At 39.1% G+C, this 22,195-nt stretch overlaps 1 protein-coding gene across 3 annotated transcripts in view; it reads left to right on the top strand.

Annotated features, from left to right (window-relative positions):
- Positions 1–4,975: 4,975 nt before the first annotated feature.
- Positions 4,976–22,195, top strand: part of cadm1b (cell adhesion molecule 1b) — a 165,875-nt gene continuing 148,655 nt past the window's right edge. For 2 of the 3 annotated variants that reach the window (XM_040009225.1, XM_040009223.1), the window contains exon 1: positions 4,978–5,124. In XM_040009225.1, the coding sequence (XP_039865159.1) occupies positions 5,049–5,124 (76 nt within the window). In that variant the 5' untranslated portion in view covers positions 4,978–5,048. Of the gene's footprint in view, positions 5,125–22,195 lie in introns of all 3 variants that reach the window. The other variant, XM_040009224.1, reaches the window with a different exon arrangement.

Below are 22,195 nucleotides of genomic sequence, written 5' to 3'. Positions count from 1 at the left end.
CTTCAAATCATTTGCAATTTAAGAAGTGTTTGGATGTTTCTAAGCCATATTATTGTCTCTTTGATTTCAGTAATTGAAAAATGAAATTATTTTGATGTGTGAAAGCATAGTCTTAGAAACTAATTTGTGTATCCAATAGGATTACAGATGATTGCTGCATGCTCTGTCAAGGTTAAAGCATTTTATTGGATTTTCTGAGGTCTGATTCTTGCTCTTTAGTTGGTCTTTAGTGTGTATTTTGCACTGTAGTGACTGGAACTGTAGCACAGGGCTGGGGAAAATACTGACTTGATTGGCTTTGGATAGAGCATATAATGAACTTTAAGTTTACCTTTGGGTGCTATAGGATAGTAGCACAGACTTGAACCTATGTTTGCTGTAGTTTCTCCAAATGTCGATGCCGCCACGCTATAATTGAGCATATGCATGAAATCACTGATCTGGATTACTGGAGATACAAGCTTAGTTTGGGGGATTTTTGTTACTAACTAATATGTGAATGTGTCCTAATCCTCATGCTATTTAGAGGAAATGAAGTAATGTCCTCCAACTGACTGCCTGAGCCTAGTAAAACGTTAATCTATTCATACAATTAAGTACAGCGTAGTCTATTTTGTAAACATTTAAATTTCCTTGGTTTTGCTGTAATGACCAAATTTCCTGTTGTTTCTGATGGCTAAAAATGCACCTATACACCTGTGTTAATGTGATGTAATCACTTGCATTGTATAATCAGTTTGACTTTGATTTAGATGTGGAAAATTAGAGGCATGATATTCTTCATTAACAGCAGGTAGCCACAAGCCGTTTGGCTCCCGGCAGAAATAGACAGTTTGATGCTAATGAGCCTCGATCTGCATTACTCTGTTCAGTATACTGTATGTGGGTATTTTCAGCCAAGTGCTCTAGCTGTGCTAATAATTCCAGTAAAGCGCAACTAGCAATACATCATGAAACCAAAGAGCTTTGCTCTGTTTTTCCCCCTGTTATTCACATATATTATTTGTAGTTGTTTGAAAACAACGCTCTCTACGGCTAGCATCTGTGTTGTAATTGTTGCACAAAAGCAATCCCCATTGAGTTGCTTCTTTTTGTGATTATGAGCCTGTCTACTACCAATAATCATGATAAAATGATTGCAGGATAATGTTCTATGCCAGGGATAAATAAACAGTTTAAATGTCTTCAATCCAATTTACAAGGAAATGACTTTCAACAGCTTGTAGGATATAACATTTATTAGGGCCCTTAGGCAGTTTTTCAGCCAGGGGTGCTTTTTACCGGAGGGGATCCTTCTGCAGTAACCAGGGGGTGCATAGAAAGGTTTATTAGCTCAGATTTTTTTTTTAAATAAAGAAAAAAAGATGACATATTGTTTTGAAAAGATCCAGATGCAGTCAGCTGTAACACCATGGCTTCAGTTTTGTGGAAACAAGTGAGCAGGTTTAAAAGAACTTGAAACTGTTAGGATGTTAGTAATATGGAAAATTTCAACTAAAGCTTGTTCTGCTGAATTCAATTAAAGCAACAGATGCTGCAAGTAATCAATAGTGTGCAAATAATTTGCTTTGATTAATAGATGATTAAAACTTTAAACGTCTCCTTGGAAAATGTACGCGAGCTTGGAGAAATCGACCTAAATGATATGAAAACGTAATGTAACGATTCATAATTTACTGTCTAAACGATATTTGGGACAAGAGTAAGGAAGATAGCAAAAGTAAGGTATGTGTAATATATTGTATTAAATAGACAATATCTGGCAAAACAAATAGAGAATAAAGCAATAAGAGATCATTTCAAGCTCCAAAAAGGTTGAAGTAGCCAAACAAGTGCAGTGTGCAAGCCCCTGCAGTCTTTCAGAGTTCAGACTTATATAAATGAGACGAATGAAACAATATTTCTCTTCTATACATATATAGAGACAAGAGAGGCAAACTCGGGCCTACCCAGCCAACTTGACATACACTATATCCTGACAAATTTATTACCATTAAGCCTCTGCAAGGTACCACGTGACTCATGATTTATTACAATCACCTGCTGTATGTCTGTGGATGCAAAATTGCCTTTATCAGGCAGTGCATGCACCGGCTGATAACATGTGTAGCATGTGTGTAACAGTTTACCAGTTTTCTATACGGGAGAATGATGGCGGTCGTTACTGCATGCAGTTCATATTCAGCTACGGAGGTTTGAATGAAAGATGAATTCAGGCGCCTCGAAGAAACTAATGTATGGAATAGGGTGGTGGTGTTTTTGTTTACTGTAAAAAAGCAAAAAAAAAAGCACAAATTACATTCAAAGGATTCATTATTAATGGAAGTAATTGCATCACAGTTCAATCTGGTGTTGCCTTTGACATTTACCTGTAGCAAGGATGACTTACAGGTGGTTACGTGTATATTAGCGTGACAAAAAACCAGACAGGAAACCAATTGAGCGCACATGTTTCATCCCTCAAAGGCATAAAGAATTGATGACCTGATATATTTGGAGTATCATTTCCTGTAATAATTTGCTATGGGGGGGATAAAAAAAAAAAAGAAATTAAAATTTGCACTAATCCTGTCCTTGGTTATAAATGCTGTTGTGCTAAAATAAGTTTAAAGACATGTAAATGTGAATTTTGGGTGAATAATAGGTCAGAAGAGAGTCTTGCAAACACGCATTTCCTCGAGCATGATTACAGTCCATTACTCTTCCCGTGTTCTAGCCCGCTGCGTTACGCATCATACAACTGTAGAGTCCCCTACAGTATGTGCTAACGGTGTGAGGAAAACACATACGTGTGAATGCTCATATACACATATGTGGCCTGAGCATAAGAAAACCTACATTTCATTTCAATAAACCATGTTCTGGCTCAGCCATTCAGGGTCACTTACAAGGGTCTGATTCAATTATTCCTCCTTTCACAACAGGAGGAAAACATTTTCATGGTGAATGGTTTTGCCTAAATAGATTACCATCTCAAATAATTCAATTTCCGTTAATTTGATTGATTTCATACCAGGGGGAAAAAGAAATCTTAATTTAAAACCATTGCATTTCTAATCAAACATTAACTGAAAAAGAGGCCTGGGTGAAAATCTTTTATTACCAGTTGCTCCACTAATTTAAATAGAAAATGCTGATGGCGGCCCAATTAAATGGCTCCACCACTATTCGGCCCACATCCAAGATCTCAAAAATAAACTGCTTAACAGTTTGTGCATGACCGTTTGTCTTGTAACACACACAACACACACTCATACACTAACGTACACACATAGCAGGGAGAATCTATGGTTAGCCATTACTACAGAGGATCCAGATCAAGCAGTTCAGTCATCTGATCCATTCCCATTTATTATTCATCCTGCTCGGGGAGACAGAAACGCTGGGCTTCTCTTCCTAGAGAGACCCTGGAACCCCATCTATTCTCGTGAGCAAAGGAAATGCCACGCAGTAGTCGAGTGAATCACAGAGACAGGAAAAGAGACAGAAAGGGAGAGAAAACAAAAGTTGGAGGTGTGTGTTATTGTGGTGCACATGAAGTGGAAAGGACCATGAGACATGCTGCAAATCAAATTATAACCAATGGGTGGGGCTGGGGTCTGTAAAAAATATGAAATTATGACTTATTGAGGATGCCTCGACCAGGTGCACTTTGCAGACTGGTGCCCACCAATGCTATGCTGTCAGAAAGTAAAGCAGCCTGGCCAGTGCTGTGAGGAGAAAACACCTTGTGGAGACATTGTGTGAGTGGCAGGCAGAACTGGCAAGCTGCCACAGATAATAACATCTGAAATAAATTTGATGTGTGGAATTCAATCTGTAGTGATAGGGACGGCTGCAGCATTAGAGTGAAGTTCTAAATGCTATCTACTCATCCATGGAATGAGGACTGACACGCAGTCTCAGAGAATAGATTGTGCAATTAGCAGCCTTTGTGCTGTTTTGACACAATGAAAAAGGGAAATGAGATTCAACGTCGTCATGCACAGTTCTCTGTAGCGCTGTGATTCCCGCAAGATAGTCCACATGTACCATGTTTCAGGTGAGAATAACTTGAGGGACTTGAAACATTAGGAGGTATGATATAAAAAAAAGAAAAAAGTATAGAGCAGGAGAACAACAGAGGGTTCAGGTGGTCACACTTATTAATAATCTACAATATTACATTTCCATTCAAAAAGTCAAGATTTTTTAAATGATCACCTCTGATGTGATTTCTGACATGTTTTCTCCTCATTTCGAGGAGCACGCCACCACTGCCACAACCAAAGGATGCAATACACAAGTTAAAGAAAAGGGGGCGCTCTTTGAGTAGGCATTAAGCAAAACCTCTGAGAACAGCGTTTCACCAAACTTTACTAATTATTCCTTTAATTAAACAGGCTGTTGCGGTCCTTTTAACACACGTGTTATTGAACACACACACAAACACAGGCGAACTGTTAAAACCTGTGGATACATTATAACCCATGTATACGCGTTGCTCCTTTAGCTTATTGATGCGCATCGTAAATACAAGAATACACAATTCAATTACCAAATATTACTCTCATTGGACTAACTGCTGCGTAAAAATAAGAAACTAAACGCTTCTTCTACCTCAGAGTTATTTGTGCGTCAGCTATAAAGCCAAAGCGCAGCGAGCTGGGGACAGGCTGGTATCACTCACATGAACTAAAAAGCTATAACCATAAAATAAAATTACTATAATATTCCTATAAAGTGTCTGTGGTTCTCGGTGGTGAAATCACCACACCTCCCTGCATGTTTTTTACACTTCCCGTGGAATTACTGTAATATTCTTTCAATATTCCTGCTGGGCTTTCGGGTGATTCCCTGTTTGTTTTACATTTCTGTAAAGTCTCCAGGTATTACTGTAATATTCCTATAGTGTTTTATAGGCCTGCATGTCATTGCAACACAACGCAGTCCAATATCATAGCGGGCTCCCTGCTTGAGCCCTCCCTCCGCCTCTCATGTGTCTACATTTTCATCCCATGGCCGTCTCTAGGTGATTTAGCGCCGCCAGTCTCAAGCAGGTGTCCAACATGGCGATCACGGGAAGCGGATCTCTCGCAATTTCCTTCTTTGTTTTCGTGATTTCAGCGGCGTTTCTTCCGAAAGGTACGTGTTTTCGTAGGTGTATGTATGTTTTTATTTTGGTGGGGCTTCTCGTGTGTGTCCGTACCTAATGCAGAAATAGCCCTTCCACAGCAAAAGCCCGAGGAGTACCGGGAGAAGTTGTGGTGCGTTTGCGCTCCAGATGCGCACAAGCTTCCCCTCCAAATCTCAGCATCACTTTCTATTTCTCCGATAGTGCCGTCGACTCCAAATTACTCACGCCGTTTCTCGAGACTGTTGGGCTGCTTATCGTGTGGGCTTATTTTAGCGCTGATTAAAAGGGGTGCTGTCCTGAGTTTTTCACTGCAGCACAGCTACAGATAGGACTGCTAGAAAAAAGTATTCTCAGCGCTGCACAGTTAGGACAGGCGGAGATAAAGTATCGCCAGAGATAATCGAGTGAAGTGGTCGTACAGTATTTTGACCCAGGGCAAGTACAAGGCAATTGCTCACTGAAACGTGGTCGACTCTTGTGCCTTGAGAGAGAGGATAGAGAGAGCACGGCTGGAGTGCGCTCGTATCCTTTGCTTATACCGCATAACCCTCCACAGTCCCAACTCATCTCTGTGTCTACAAATCTCCCAAGTCTGGGCTTCAGGTGCGCTTTGGAGGAAAAACACGCATTGCAGCTCTAGTCTCGCACATTGTTCTCTGGCCGCACAACTGCAGCCGCTGCTGACCGTGTGTGTTCCCGGTCCGCAGTCTTCACTTTTCCCCTCAGTGAGTGACGCTGGGAAATGTAAATCTGTTATGTCTTTGTTACTCTTGTTTTTTCACAGCGTAACTGCACGAACCAGGGCTAACTAAATGTGCGTGGCTATTGCAGTGCTCAGTCCCATCTCCGTTATTCCACCGCGTTTGCATCAGAGTTGCATGCGTCAGTGTTTTTTTTCCCCTGGAAAACGTATCCGCTGACAATGTGACGCATGTGAAGCGGTTAAAATGTCAGCTTGGAGCCACTTTAAATCCCTCCCAGAGGTAGGATGGACATGTTGTGCTGTCAATCCCCGGGTTGTTAAAATGGCAAGCAACAGTTGCAGTGACAGGTTTACACTTGAAGATTACTTGAGCGACCCCCCCCCCCCCCCTTTTTAGCAGTTTATTTTATTTTATTTATTTTTTAGAAATTGCAGGCACACTGTACAACAGTGGCATCTGCAGCACACATCAACAGGTCTGCAGAAACTAATCACTGCATGCCTGTGCTTGCCCGAGTGGTAAAGAGTGTTCCCAAATTGAGGTTACTAGTCAAAGGAAGTTTTAGACATTGTGTTTTTTTCCAGTTCACTGCTCGTGAGACTTTCATTTCACAGTTGTTGAATTTATTATAGTCTGTGTTGAATAGCGGTTAAATGACATTTACAGCATTGTCTGGCGTCTCCTTGTCACATTAATTTAATTAACCTCTCAGCTGAATAAAATAATGCATCGTGAATGTGAAACAATCCCAAGCTCGGCACGCTGAGAGCTGCAGCGTTACAGGAAACTCGTGTGACCTCTTCTTTCAGGTAAAAATCCCCAAGCGAGAAAGGGTTGGATGTGACCCTAGTTTATTCAGCTCTCTGGCTGTCCATGTGTGAGTGCTGGGCGCAAAAGAAAAAAGGCCCAAACTCTGTGTGTGCAGTGGGGAAACTTTGCTTTTTACAGCTTTCAAATTTTTCTTTGTAAACGATCCAGAATGTGTGGATTTGAACTAGTGAGACGAGAATAGTTTCACTAACTTGATGTTTCCTAGCACAAAATGTGCATAGTGATAGGTGAAAAGGGAAGCACTGATAATGCTAAAGAGCTTCTCAGCATCCTGTTATGAAATGCCCAGACTTTGCATTTCACCAAAGTATCTGTTTAGCAGTATTTCTCTGCCTGCGTCTCCTGGGGCTCGGCCTGTTGTAGCAGATCAGATGGTTGAATTTCAGAAGGTTGCATAATCCCACTTATTGCCAGTTTAAAGTCATTCGTCAGGACTGAGTGATGGTGAAGTGGATCAATACGAGCTGTCATGAAGCCTCAATGCGCTGCTGAAGGAAAGGGTCTGGGAGAAACAAAAGGAAACATACAGTTGTTACGGTACTCTCGGTTGCCAGTTGGCATGTGACCCAGTGAGTGATTGAAGACGTTTGTCTCTGGCTCCTTGTGGTGGGGTTTGGCTTTGAAACAGATCCTACTGAAATCTGCTAACGGTGTGCTGCTTTTCCCTCAATTTCTGTTTGTCTCTTCGGATTCTGGAGGGTGGCAGTGTTTTAGTTCTTCAGTCATCATACGAATGTTGAGCTCCCCACTTTTTTCCGCTAGTGTGTGCCAGTGGTGCAAGCTGGGGCCTCGAAGAAGTACATTCATATTTGACTTTGCATATTTTTGTTGAGCCCTACAGGATCAAATATAAAAAAAATGAATAAAAATATCCTCTTTTAACTTTTTTCCTGCACAGTGTAATGTTTCCCTGCATTTTACTAATTTTGAACATTTTACCATTGCAGTTAGACAACAGTAAAATGTTATTCATATATGCATTTACTTTTTTTGAATATATATGTAGTATATAAATCCAGCTCATTATTTCCTTTTAGGGTTTTGTATTTAGCAAATAATTCTGTGAAGTAACTACAAATACCAAATAACTGGCTTATTAAAAAGCTAAAATTTGTAATTAGGTACTAACTGACTGACTGCCAGAGTATCTAGATCAATAGTCCACGAGTCTTCCAAAGCTCAAGGTAACCCGATCAAACTGCATTATTTGGCTGACTAAAAGTCTAAGGCTTGAAGATGTGCAGTTTAGTTTCACAAAAGACAAAGAAAAGCCTCAAATTCCCCAGTGAAGCTTGGCATTAGTTCTCAAAAATCGCCTCAAACAATTACTTTATTACCAAAGTAGATGCAGATTAATTTTGTGCGAATCCACAAATCGATTAATTGAGTAACTGTTTCAGCTCCCAGTTCATTAGTGCCATTTATGTAGCAAACTGAAGTGGCCTTCTTTTGACTATCTCTATAAAATAGCACTTACAGTACAGTACAGTGTTTCGGGATAAATGTAATACGGCACTTAATGGCTCATTGATATGTGCCCGCTTGCAAAGTATTTCATGGCCTGTACGGTGAGATCACCACAGTACATCATTTGTAACAATAATATTCTCTTCTATTTAAAGAAATTGAATTTATTGCTCATTAAATTTACATTAAACTCTGCTTAATAAGCCTCACTCTAATTGCTGGATAATGCATGGCACTACTTTATGCGGTGGCAGCTAATCTTACTGTTGGAAAGCGAGCGGCTGGCAGAAAAATGGCAGGTGATGCATGTAAGAAATGTAGCCACTTGTAGGAGCTGCAACGATGAAAATCCTATAGACTGGAGTTTTATTACTTCACTGAGGACATCACACTTCCAGGCTGCATCTTCCTACTGTATATGCTGTGTGAAAATGCAAAGATTATACGGGCTCATCTGTAAATCAAATGCAGTTAAAGCCATCTCTATCTAGTCTCTGCAAGGCAGAGTGTGTGAATGTGCACTCGCGATCAAACTTCACACTCTCTTTGAGCTTATAAAATGAATCTACGTGCAGAGGGTCCTTGTAGCTCAAGGCAAATGGGCAGATTTCACTTCAACACTTGTCCTTTCACGTCAGGTGTTGTTGTAAGCCAGCCAATATACACAGAGAAAGAAGGTGGTTATGGAGGTCCATGTTGGGAAAAATTGAAAATCTCTTTCTATCCTTGACTTTATATTCCTTTCAATTTCTGAAAGACTCCAACGTCTCTTTAAAAGTATCTCCCTGGGTGCTGGGCATGAGGGTTTTTGTCCATACACTTTATAGCAGAACCTTTAAGTAAATGCTCTATCAGGTTGTTTTGTCAAGGTCACAGGAGGTAGTGCTGGAGACCTACATCACACTGAGTTGTGTAGTTATTATTACCAACACCCCCAACCAGCCTGCCACCAAAAAAAATAAAATAAAATAACTGTGGATCTTCTATGTAAGGAATTTATGTACAACTGAATGACAAACTGAGGCCGATCAAAAATGTGTCTGTCTGTCTGTGTTGAAATGTAGTAAACAGTCAATTAGGAGAAACAGACAGATGACAGGTTCTTTCATGATTGTGGGGACAGAAGCCTCCATTCACAGTGCTGTGGTAATGAGCAGGAGTGCTGATGTCTCTGCTTATGAATATGACATTGTTCTCTCTGTTCCCTGGATCTGGGAGACCTCACTCTATTGGCTGCGATGCTTAGACGCTGACAATCAGGACCACAATGACAAAAAAAAAAGTAAATGCAAAGATTTTGTTTTGAAAGGGGCATAGAGTGCACATTAGTGTGGGTGATGGAGCAATTACAAGCCACCATTAAGGCCGTGGAGCAGTCAAAGCACAGCACTTTGGAAATGAAGGACTCCAGTGGGTAGAAACCCTCCATAACCGTTAAAGTAATAAAAAAGAAACAATAAACAAACAATGAAAAAACCTCCACAAAACACGATTGATTGCTTGCTAAAGTTAGGTTTGGGTTGGTGGTGTCAGTATGACTATTCATTTTGCCAAATACAACTTCACAGATGCCAGTAACGGTGTAATAGATTCACTTTGACACCTTTAAACCTTCTCTGAATTTACCGCAGTGCAATATGATTCAATCTAAAACAGTGGCATTGCTAATATCTACTGCGATCGCTACTTGACATTAACTGGTTGCTGTTGTGCTTTCTAATATATCCTTCTCACCTTGAATGAGATGCTTATTCAATTACAGCGATTCTACCGTGTCATAGCTAAACATCTACTGCACATGGCTTTGGGTAGCCAAGGAGGGGTGGTTTGTTGTTGTACAGTTGCAACTGCACGCCACTCTTTGTTGAATATACATTTGAAGATTTGGCAGTAATTTTATGTAAATTCACATTTATTTGGCTCTCTCTGATGCAAAGACGTTCAATATCAAATGAATAGGAAGACCACATGAAATAAATTACAAATGCTCAAATTAATAAATACTGAGAAATCTTACTACTGTATATAGCCATGAGAAACAAATTCTACAAAAACTCTGAAACATGATAAAAGATATTGGACTGTGTCGACATTTCGTTTTTTATTTTTCTGCATAAACATGATTTTATTTTATTAAAAAAAATTATTGTCGCTCAATTGTTCCTCTCTTATAGCTGCATTGTTGGTTGCTCTTTAGCTGCTAAATGCTCAAATATGTTCATCAGGCAGTCTCTGACTGTGTCTGTCTGCGTTTTGATCTCGAATGTGGATTTTTTGAGAGGTGAGAGCCAACCAAAACAGTCACTTTGTGGGCTGTACAGCTCAAAAATGAGGTGAAACTCGCTCTTAACCTCGGTATGGTTGAGGGTTGTGCAGCATTATAAAAATTACGAGTTTGTAACATGACATGCAATCGACTGGCCATCATGGCATTTCACATTTTGCACCCACCAAGCTAAGCTGGGTCCTCCCGCATTTGTCCTCTTGCTGGATTTTGACAGATTCTGGGGAGACGTTTCACATTATCAGAAATTACACAGATCAGATGGACCCAAAGGGCCATTCTGCAAAATTTGTCCACTCATCCATGTGTCATATTCAATATCTGAGTTGTGATTCTCACAAAATATTAGATGATGTATTTCATTTCAGTGTTAAACCATCAAAAATTGCACTGCTTGAACCAAAGGGGGATCAAAATAGGCAAGGATTTTCCTATTGATGATTATCCAGGTCGTCAATGCTTTTTCTTATGGGCAACCCAAATTATTTAAATAATATTTTAACAAATTGTGTTGTCTTTAGATTAGTCATGGCAAAAAGGACTGAACAAAGAGAGAACCTCGAGGGTGGATGGCACAGATGATAACTCACAACATTAGGACTAAATAACAGTTGATGAATGTGGAGGAGAAAGGACTTTTTCTCTTAGAGTAGACTGCATCCCTAATCAATAAATTCAGTTATCGAGTTCCCTCTAATCCACTGCTGGAATAAGAATGAAAAAGGTTCCAATTGGTAGCTGCAGTATTTAACTTATAAAAGAGGAGATTTTGTTTGATCTGCTAAGAAAAATGACCCGGAGTCAGTTTATCAGTACGTTTCCACATTTGGAAATATTGCCCACGCCCCCTCCTTGGACCGGTTTTATCCACTTTGTCCACTGTGACTTGATGGCAGGTTATTTAGAAGTCTGAAGGCAGGAATTTCTCTTCCCCTGGCAGAGCTTAGTTGCATTTCAGACATCAGGAATGGAGCAGCTCCTTTCTTTCTCCTCTCGTGGCTTGTTTGGGTGGATCTGAGCCTGATAAAATAACCAGTGTGTGCTCAGAGTCCAGTGTAAACAGCAGCATACAAGTGGGAGTGATGCAGCGCTGCTTTACAAAATCAAAAATACAACTATTCCTCAGTGCCGGCAGAATGCAAACATTTCACTAATCAATAAATCCTACTCTTCTAATAGAAAGACAATTGTTGCAGCTATCATACTTTATTCTGAGAATATAGTGAAATTGGAAAAATCAAAGATTGTCAGCTCGTGCATATCCAGCAACATATTAAGACAAGGACGGCTCTTGCCTTGCACCCTCCTGTGGAATCAGTCCCTGCTTTTCTTGTTGGCACGCTCCGAATGAATTTATTCAAGCTTGATGAAATGTTGTTCCCTTACACTGGGACAACATTAGAATACCTTAGTACTTTAAGTTTTGTTTTACCACTGCAACCATTGCACCTTAAAGCTTTCCTAATTTGATTTACTCAGTGATGTCATCTGGAAAGAACAAACATGTATTAAAGAAATCAGACATATTCCCAGAATATGATTTATTCTGAGAACATATAGTCCAAAATTATGCCTCTTTTTAAATTTAATGCTGCTTTCCCAACTGTTTTTGAAAATGGTTTAGTTATTCGATAAAATGTTACAAAGCAGAAGAAAGCAAAAAATCATCTCTTTTGAAAAGCATGAAAAACAGAAAATGGGACCTTCTTCATAAAGTGGGTGATCAGAATATTTGGCAGTATTTTTTCAATGATTTATTCATTTAACTGATGAAAAAACATCTAACATATACCCCTGATATACGTTAGATGTTGACGATGTGTAGCTGACTTGATTTTAATGGTCTGTTTGCTGATTGAACATTGTTGCTGTATTGCACTTGGTGACAGTGATAAATATTTGTAATATTTGTTGGCCTTATTTATGTATATGGAGCCTTAGCTTTGCATAAAGGCTAGAAAAACACATCAGCCAACACCTTTAAAGTTCACTGATTAACATATTGCAGGTTGTTTGTGTAATCCAGACCAAAAATCAACCCTGGACTGACGAGAGCAAGGCGGCATTTTTAGACTCCAATGAGGTAGTACCACCCACAAAGGCATAGTTTGGTGCTTAAGCCTCCATAAAAATCAAACTGGTGATGTTACTTTAGATTAAAGTATTCAAGAAATTAGCCAATGAAATAGTGAACCGTACAGAACATAGTAAGTAGATTTTGATATTTCTCGACAAAGCAAGGCTAGCTGTATCCCCGTTGTTTTTAAGTCGGTATGCAGATCTAGGCTCTATCGCTGCTGGGTATTCGTTTTTAAAAGATTTCCTTTGATTGAAGAGATACATCCTTTGACTGGACACATTAAGCAGCTCTAAACAGAAACATTTGTTCTGGGGTTGTAGGTTGGGTTAACATCGCTTACTTGGTGGAATATCATACATATTATTAGCCAGCCTTGACAGACTGGCTGTTGCCCCCAGAGTCTACTTGGATGGATGCACGGATAGATGGCTGCCCCCTTTAAATAAGTGATCTGAATTTAATATAATTAGGCATGTATATATATATTCAGATACACTTGGTTTAACCTGATGAAAGTAAGTCTGTAGTAGGGATAAAAATGTAAGAGCTAATCATCGTTGCAGAATCCATACAGTGAGTGCTGCTCAAGGTGAAATTCGGATGCTGTTTACTCAGAAGTGAGTTGTTGTCTGACAGGTTGGTGTTGCCAGCCTCTGGGGCATCATGCTCTTGAATTATCAGCGTGACGATAGACCCATCTTAATTACCCTCAGATACAGCACTATAATCTATCATTGTCAGGCCGATCAAGACTGTGCAAACCAAGCACTAAGACTCATTCACCCAAACCAGAAGCCTATTGATTACTTTTCATACTTGAGTCATTGCACTGCGGCGAGACATGGGAGGCAATAGAGCTAATGGAAAGGGGAAACTCAAAGTCACATTGTTTACATCTGAGATGACAGGTAAATGTATTTGAAAGGAAATATGGGCTTGATCCAATGGCTTCCAAATAACAGTCTGTTTGTAGCTAACAAGGAAATTTAACCCCGAGCCACTAAGCCATCAGCTGCCCTGAAGCTCAGATGGTGAGCTTAACGCATGGGAGCTTTTCTATTTCAGAATCAAATCCATGTCCAACGATTGAAAATAGAATTTGTGTTGTTTGAAAAGTTCTTCAAGCTGTTTCACACAATTAGTTTTAATTTCTCTTTGTGTGCGAATGATCGCATCAACAGCATCCTCAAAAATAAAGACTTTCTTAGTCTGCATACCAACTGTACTGAATATACTTTATCAGTATCGCTGCGCCGCAAAACCTGATTAAATTCATGTTGCACACTCGCTTTAAACAAAAAAGATTCTGTATGTGGTGCTAAAAAACATCTTATTATATCTAGTTACTTTTTATTCTTGGTAAATATTCCCTAAAATAAAATGATCTTAGCATAGCTTAAAGTTCTCAAAGACTTGTACTTGTTTCAGTCATACAGTACTTGAGGCACTTGAGTATATATACCATCACCAATCAATAAAATCCAAGAGGCCTAATATGTGGCCTAAGAGAATCCCACATATATACATGCACACTCTGGTTCCCAGATGATAGGACCTGGCAACCTTCTACCTCCCCTGCATATTTGCCAGCATTTGATAGCAGAGTGGGCAGCGGATGAAGAGTTTGTGGGGAACTCAGTTAGGGTATTACTATCCACCCACCAAAGTGCACACTATGTGGCCCAAACACAAGAGCACGACTGCTGCTTGTGAGACAGAGAGCGAGGGAGAAAGAAAGAGACACCGGGGAGTTTATTTTCCACTTGTCTTTGTCTGCAAACAGCAATTTTTTTCACCAAACACGTGGTGGAACAAAATAAAGCTGAGAAGAGATGATTAATTAGCATCTGGAAATACGCTGTTATGTTAGGCTCCCATTTAAAAATCCAACTAACAGAAAGAAATACCTTGTATCTGTTTTCTCTTGTTTTGTGACAGTGCTGGATTATAGCTGCTCTCCACATGCATGTTCATTTGAAAGAGTGCAGAGGTGTTGGTGTCGGCTATATGCGGGAAAACATGAAACTATACCGAGGCCATTGAAATGTAATAATAATGCATTAATGGAAAAATAAGTTAAATATCTCTGTTATTGGCAAGCTGTTGGCACTATTCTACTAGATGAGGGACCTATGTTGGATGTCATGCTGCTGTGTTGCTCACTCCATAGTTCCCCTACCTCTCCAGTGGCTGTCAAATAAAGATAAAATATCAAAGCAATTAACTGAAAAATAAAAAGAAATGCCACTTAGTTTTTTTTGTTGTTTTTTGCTAATACTGACCTATGACTCATTTAAGCTTAAGAAAAACCACCTAACTAAAAGGATGAACCAGTGTTGTGTCTGCACATAACAACTTATCAAAGTCTCATTTTTAAATTGTATCTTTAAGCCCTTCTCCCTAGCAGCCTGTCACAAAAACACTCATTTGTACCCGTTTCTTTAGTCGAATCTATGAAAAATGTCAAGGATAACACAGTTTGACAGGCAGAAAATAGTATTTTTGGAACAAGTTGATTCTTAAAGAGCTATTAACTGAAAACTTGCCATATGTCGACATGGTGTGCGGTGTGTTCTTAAAAAAATGGGACAAACTGGACAAGTATAGGACAAGAAAAAGAGGTGTCAGGCATACAAAAACAATCTACAGCAGATGAGCAGTATCTCAAAGTCATGTCCTTGAGAAATAGGAAAAAGTCCAGCAAAGATGTGTCTCTCCATAAGACAGGTCTTAGTGATGAATACAAATTTGAATGCTTTGGTTAAAAAATGAAGTATACACATGGAGGTCAGGAGAGAGGTACACCAGTCAGGTCATGGTTTGGGGCTTCAGTTCAGTTAGTGATGTTGGGGATCTTGTCAAAATATATGGAAGTATTATTATCTTTTTTTTAATATATACACTGCTGATTGTGCTTTAATGGACCAAACAAACTGACCAACGTGTTGAAGCCAAAGCCTCCAAAACATTTTACGAAATTTAATTGCATTAATTTAGATTTCAGTTTCTTTGTATTCTTGTAATGATTATTTAGTTTATGATTTTTTTTCATTCAGTATGTGGCTGTATGCTGTTTTCTGTTTTCCCAGTGGGGTCTACACCGTCTTGAGACTCCCTTAATGAACTGCGGGGCCTTAATGGAGCCAGAATGCATGTTTTTGCTTTATCATTATATGTTGATGTTTGTTTTGTTCTTGTGTTACTGCCTCTCTAACCCTCTCTAACTTTCCTATTAAAAGTGCAACTTATATTGCACAAAATAGTTTCAGAGCTTAAAAAAACAGGGACATGGATCTAAGCTGCATACCTTCATTAATGCTATTCATTTGTCAAGATAAGCCGATTCCACATGTCAGATTTTCACTCAAGTTAATTCTTTCATCTCTACTTTTTTCTTTGTTCCACCAGTGTACAAATTCTGGCAAAAATGGAAGAGCTGTTATATTTGCATATATAAATATATGCAAAGTGCACAGTCTTAATGCTTTGAATTTGCGATGAAGTTTTTTTTTGGGGGGGTGGGAGTCTATTTGTGGGAGGGCACACCCACTGAATGTTTCCCTTTTCCATTACTAACAAGCAGAACTTTCATTTATTCAAATCCACAACAAATAACCCAACTTTCTATCCATGCTTGCCATTTACTGTTCTAAAGTTATAGTTTAACTCTTTACTTATTGAGAACCTATAGGATTAACCCTTGAACGTTATGGTTTCTGTCATATTTCACGTCCACTTATATACAGCTACCCTTGCAAAATCTGGAAACTATCCTAATGGATGTCAACCCACATTTTTATTGACATATACTGAGGTTTCAAAACTCATCATTGAGGATACGGTGGAGGTCGTTAGGTGTCGTTTTTATGGGAGCAAGATGTCAATCATGTATTCCCTTTATTCTAAAGGTAGCCTTTTTGTTGTAATGTTTGCCTTTATATGTTTTAGTATGCACTACATAGAGTTCATTTTACATACTTTTATATGCCACTCGATAAACACATAAGAAGATGTATGGAGGCAACGGGACAGCTCAAAGGTAAAATAGCAAAGTGGCACATATTCGTACATTTTAGTGGCTGTTCTTGATCAGGAAGGACCTTTGTCTTTGTGGATGGCTTTGTAGCTTACAACCAGAACTCCATACTTTAGCAAGGCGAAGAAACAACAAAGTCTGCTTCTCACTTCAGTAATATTTGATTTCATGTTCTTTTGTGTAATCAGGTCTCATCTAGTTTTGAAACACTGTGAATTTAATTGGTCATTGTGAAATTTATGCCCTCTCTAAACCCGTTTCAATTGGTTTTGCATTCTTCAGAGAGGGAGAAGACATGCCAGTACTCATTAGTGGGGAGCTACTGTTTACAAAAAGGTTCAACACCTCTCTTGCGCTTAATTTGCCTTTATTTTTAAGTGCGTTAATGATCTAGTTTTTGGACAAGGCAGTAACTAGTAAAATATGTGGACACTGTAGCACACTGTGTGAACCTGTGTGTGCAGAAACTGAAGTTTAGTCTGTCTGTCATCTTGTCTATCAGTCATATTAGGATTTTGTTTTTCCTTGTAAGGATCAGTGTTGCTCCCTCTCTTGTGAGAGCTATCAGTCATTTCAATAGTTGCTCGGTAGCTGTGTGCACTTTACGGAAATGCTTTTTCCTTCCTTCCTGTGAACTCTGGGCTCTGTTTTCATCCGGGTGTGTGCCACAAAATTTTGCTGTCTTATTTTCTGATGGTACAGGGGTTCACAGGATCATTATTTGTGAGCCGTAAACAGAGTCATTACCGGAATTGTCACTTTGTGCTGCCACAAACACTTCCGTTCCCAGTTTGGCAATAGTGACTTAGCTGCTTGTAGACAGAACCAAATCTAACTAAATGTTCCTTAACAATGTGAAAAATTTAAACTACAAAAAATAAACTGCATTTTTGTTGTTCACCATTATTTGGTTTATATTATGTCAAATTGCATATTTAGTTCATGTTGGAAATTTGGGATTTTAACATCGCCTGTGGCACTTTATTTTGCTAGCTGCATTTTTTTCACTTGCGCATCCTTAAATTATAAATTTCCTCTTGGGAGAACCTCCTCTGAACTCTCTGGCATTGCCAAATTATACATCACTATGGGGAGAGGAATGCTTTTAAAGAGATGAGAGGAGCTCATGTGATTGACCCTGATTGTTATCAGCTGCTAACGCGCTCGCTGATAATGCATGATAATAGCTTATGTCTAATTCAGTCCTGTTTTTATGTGCAACAAGAAAAATGGCATTGATCTCAAAATTTCAGAGCTGAAATCACTAAAACTGTTTACAATTTGAGAGAAAATTCTGTGTTTATGTCAGACTCGGCTCATGAAAGAAGCTGTTTAATAAATATGTTTTCATCAGCATTAAGAAACCCATAACCAACGTAGTGTTTACAGGTACACTAGACCAGGAGTGCACAATTAATTTCCCCAAGGGACTACATGATAAACTGGGACTGTTGTGGAGGGCCATACCAATAAGCTTAAAAAAAAAGACCAAATTAATAATGATCAGAACTGAAGTTAGGTTACTCGTCCAGTCCCAATTTGTCCTGTGACCCCTTAGGAAAATGAATTATCCATGCCTGCAATAGACCGTCCTCCATTGCTCTGTTGTCCTGAAAATGCAGTAATTTCTTGCAACGGTAGCCTACTGTTAGCAAGCATTACGGCTAAGGTTAGCTAGCTACCTGTAACTTAGCTCTACTTTAAGGTGGTGATGATTGGCACAGTAACTAGAAGTATACTTTTAAACCTGTGAAATTATTTTATTAAAAACAGAATTCAGCTTGTGTATCAAGCTTTACATGCAGTATAAGTCATGTGAAGTTTTGCAGACACATACCTGCCAACCATGTGATGTTAACTTGTCCGTGACTTTCTACAGTTATAGTGACAATGTACAGTCAAGTGATAACGCAGCAGCCCTACAGGTCTGGAGGGTTTATTCTGTGTCCATTGAGTGAGCGCTTTCTGGAGGTTGTTGGTAGTCGCTGGGAAATTGATCGCTGAAGTCCCAGTCACACAGAACTTTAGACCTGGCAATGACCTCTTGGCAATCCCTGGCCATTTGGGAAAAAAATTATGTTTTCCAAACCTTCTTGCAATTGATTTGGCCGCTAGTAGGTTGCTGCATTCACTCGTACTTTAGGTGGAACATGCTGTCTTCTCTACAGACATTTAGCAGGTACTCTCCGAGGGGTAGCGAAACTGTTAAAAGTGTGACACAAACTAGAAATGGAGACCATTCGCTTTAAGAGTAAAAGTTTGAAACATGTCATTTGCAGTGCTAAAGTGCATCTATTACTTTGAAAGGGAATGTTCTTCAGTTCTAATTTGCTTTGCATTTTTTCAAGTTTTATAGGCACAGCAAATGTTTGCACATAAGTTGGTGTCTTCCCTGCAAAGATCAGTTGATTTAGGCAGTTTGCTAGGGACCTAAGAATTCATAAGGAAGTTTATCGTGAATAGCCTTCTTTATAAATGACTGTCCAATCAATCGGGACTACATATTTTTCACATACAACGTCTGGGTGTATCATGTCCAATATGACGGAAGACTCCCAAGCAATGTGCATATGAAACCACATGAGGAATATTCATTGATTATACTACTTCCACTTGATATGCAATTTAGCTACTTGCCCAATTGCTTTGGCAAATATATGTTATAGTTTTAAAGTTTAATTTAATTTTCATAACATGTAAAATTGCCAAATCAATTACTTTTGAGGTTTTGCTTTTTAAGTTGCACTCTTTTAAAAAAAAACATCAACAGGATGCATCTCAGAAAAGAATATGAACAAAATATGAACAAAATATTTTTACAGCCTCTTTCTGTGGTCAAAACTTACCAAATGAAAAGTTTTGTGTTGTCAGCGTAAGTCAAACTTAGCTCTGTACAGAAAACCACTAAGGAAGGCAGAGTTGCTCCAGTCTAAAAACAGATATCAATAAATGTAAACAGTACTGGCCTAGGGATGTCATTAAAAAGAATAGCATGTCTAGACCTCATAAAGCGAAAACATATTGTTATTTCGAAGCAGCAGGAGTTATTGCCTGTGAGCACTAAGATGACATCCATCAATTTAGGGTTTTATTGGAAAATGTAGATAGGCTGCTTGGGAGATGTAAATGATTTACTTAGCATAAAGTTTTGCTTGAACAGGCAGGGAGATAGTGTAGTTAGCGAGGGTAGGGAAGTATGCATGTGACAAAAGCGGTATTGAAGCAAAAGCTGATTTCCCCAACCCTGAGAGAATCACGATCTGTGCATGAATAAATAGGCTGGACCTGCACAACATGGATTATTCTGGTTCAAATATCAGTAGACTTAAGGGTTGTCAAATGGCATACATGTGTAATAGGATTGTTGTACATGATTTCATTTTGTCACTTGTACCCAAATGTCATATCTTCTAAGGTTTATGCTGATTGTTTCTCACTGTTTTGCGCAAATGAGTTTTTCTTTCCTTCTGCCTTTTTATATTGTACGTTCAGGCCAATTTAACAGAATCTCTTCACATTTAAAACTCTTTCCTTTGAATTTCTAATGATATGATGGCGAATGAAAACCCTTCCTGTAATGAAGACAGTTTATACAATAGATGTCAGAGCACGGGCAAATCACTATTAACTTCATTACTGCCTGTCAGTGGAATACGCCAATACGTGGTGTGACAACAACCTGAATAAATTTAATTAACATAGAAAAAAAGAAAAGATTTTAGATTCGGCACATAAAAGTTTGTAAAATTCCACTCTGCGTTTTCGAAATGCTAGAGCTTCAAAGTCAGAGCATTTGCATTCAGTTGTGTATCACTTTGACATGTTGGCCTCATCTTTCAGTAAATCTCAAATCTACATTTATTCAAATGTGCTCAGCGCGGTGAAGGTTGACACTGCATAATCCATCAAAATGTTCCATTTGAGGAGAGGGGCTGGAATTATTTGAATCATCAGAAAGCAGCCTTGCTTGAGGTGAAGCAGCAGATATTAGGGTAGAAAGAGCTGAAATTTTTAACCCCTCAGAACAACAGCTTTTAAATTCTATTTAGATAAAGGACATGAAAGCATTCCTTTTTCTCAAATCGCGTCTCTCTCTTTTGTAATACTACTTGATGAAAATGCATGAAATGTGGTGACACAGGCCTAGAGATTGCTTGGTGATTTCCTGGCAGCAGTGTTGAGGCAAGATGGCTACATATGCATTGTGAAACTGGATTATAATATAACTTATTTTCTAGAATATTTTTGCTGTCAGCACATCACTTTTGTAAAAACAAAAGAAGAACTGAATCTGAGAAGCCAACATCTCCTAATTTTCCAAGTTTCTAAGCAGTGGATATATCAAGGTATCATCTAAGGCATTGTTTTCCAACATTTTGGAGCCACGCACATGTTTCACATTAAAAAAATCACACGGTCACACTTTTTTGCTTTCTTCTGACCACTAGTCATGCTAGGGCCTTCATCTGGGTCGGAACTTTGTCCAGGACCCAGGTCATATTTTCTTTTCAAATATTTATCTATTGCTATTACTCGCTGCGTTGTCTCACTCACAGCATGACTATTATGTAATTAATTAGAGCCACTGGTTGTACTGCCCTCTAGTGGAAGACAATGTAATCTTCCACAGCACACCTGATCATTTCTCACGGCACACCTATGTGCCACGGCACAGTGGTTGGGAAACACTGATCTAAGGAGACAACCACAAGCACATGATTTATGTCTGGGATTTGCACAGCTTGTCACTAATAATATTGGTTGGTTATATAGAACCCAACCCAGGCTCAAAGCCACCTATTATCAGCATGAACGTCATACAGTCACCTGTGGTGGAGCTGTAATTTGATGTTCAGAGTGTCGCTCCTGGCATAGATGTGGATGCTGGTCTGTCTGGTGGTCCGACGGTGTTCTGGTCTGCTTTCCCAGTGGTTTTCAGGGCAGGCTGTGGGGTGTAGAGGTGCTTCTGGGCTGTTGTGCCCACTTGTTGTGTTGTGGACTGCTTCTAGTGGTGTGATCGGTCTTGGTTTATTGGTTTCTAATCCTGATGGTGAGTGTTTGGGACATGGAGCTCCTGGGCTTGTTTTCTGAGATTGGTATGCCTGGTTTGGAAGATAAGCTCACAAAAAGCATTTTTAAAATTCATTTAAAACTATAAAATGACTTAAAGGTAAATCCAAATGTAAAACTGTCCCAAAGAGCCAGCAGCAAAACCTTGAAAAAGCTCTACAAGGGACTGATTGGATTGAAGTGATTACAGATGGGGGCATAGACAGCGGGTGTGATTTATTTCTTGTAAAAATTAATGAAGTGTTTCATTAGAAGGAGGAATCAAAATAAAAGCAAAGGGAATACTCTGCCCTGGCTAAATGATGAATGCAGGAAACTGACAAAAGGTGGGGACAGATTGCTTAAAAATGGTCTTTTTGCATACCGACAAAAATTCTGGCGAAAGTAATAGACCATACTATAGGCGAAACAAATGTTTTTATTCAGATAACTTAAGGGACAAAGGAGAATGGGGAAAAACTGCCAAGAATTACTAAAACTACTTTGAAGACAAAAATAAAAGATGTAGAATTCAGAATTAGTAATTCATTAACAAAAAGGCCAACCCCTATAGCTAAGATAGCAGAGTTACTGACTAATAAACTAAACCATGGCTGCAGCACTTTAC

This window comes from Simochromis diagramma, unplaced genomic scaffold, assembly GCF_900408965.1.
Source record: "Simochromis diagramma unplaced genomic scaffold, fSimDia1.1 OVJJ01000344.1, whole genome shotgun sequence".
NCBI classification, from domain to species: Eukaryota; Metazoa; Chordata; class Actinopteri; order Cichliformes; family Cichlidae; genus Simochromis; species Simochromis diagramma.
Note: the sequence above shows the minus strand (reverse complement) of the source record. Positions and strands in the feature narration are given on the sequence as shown.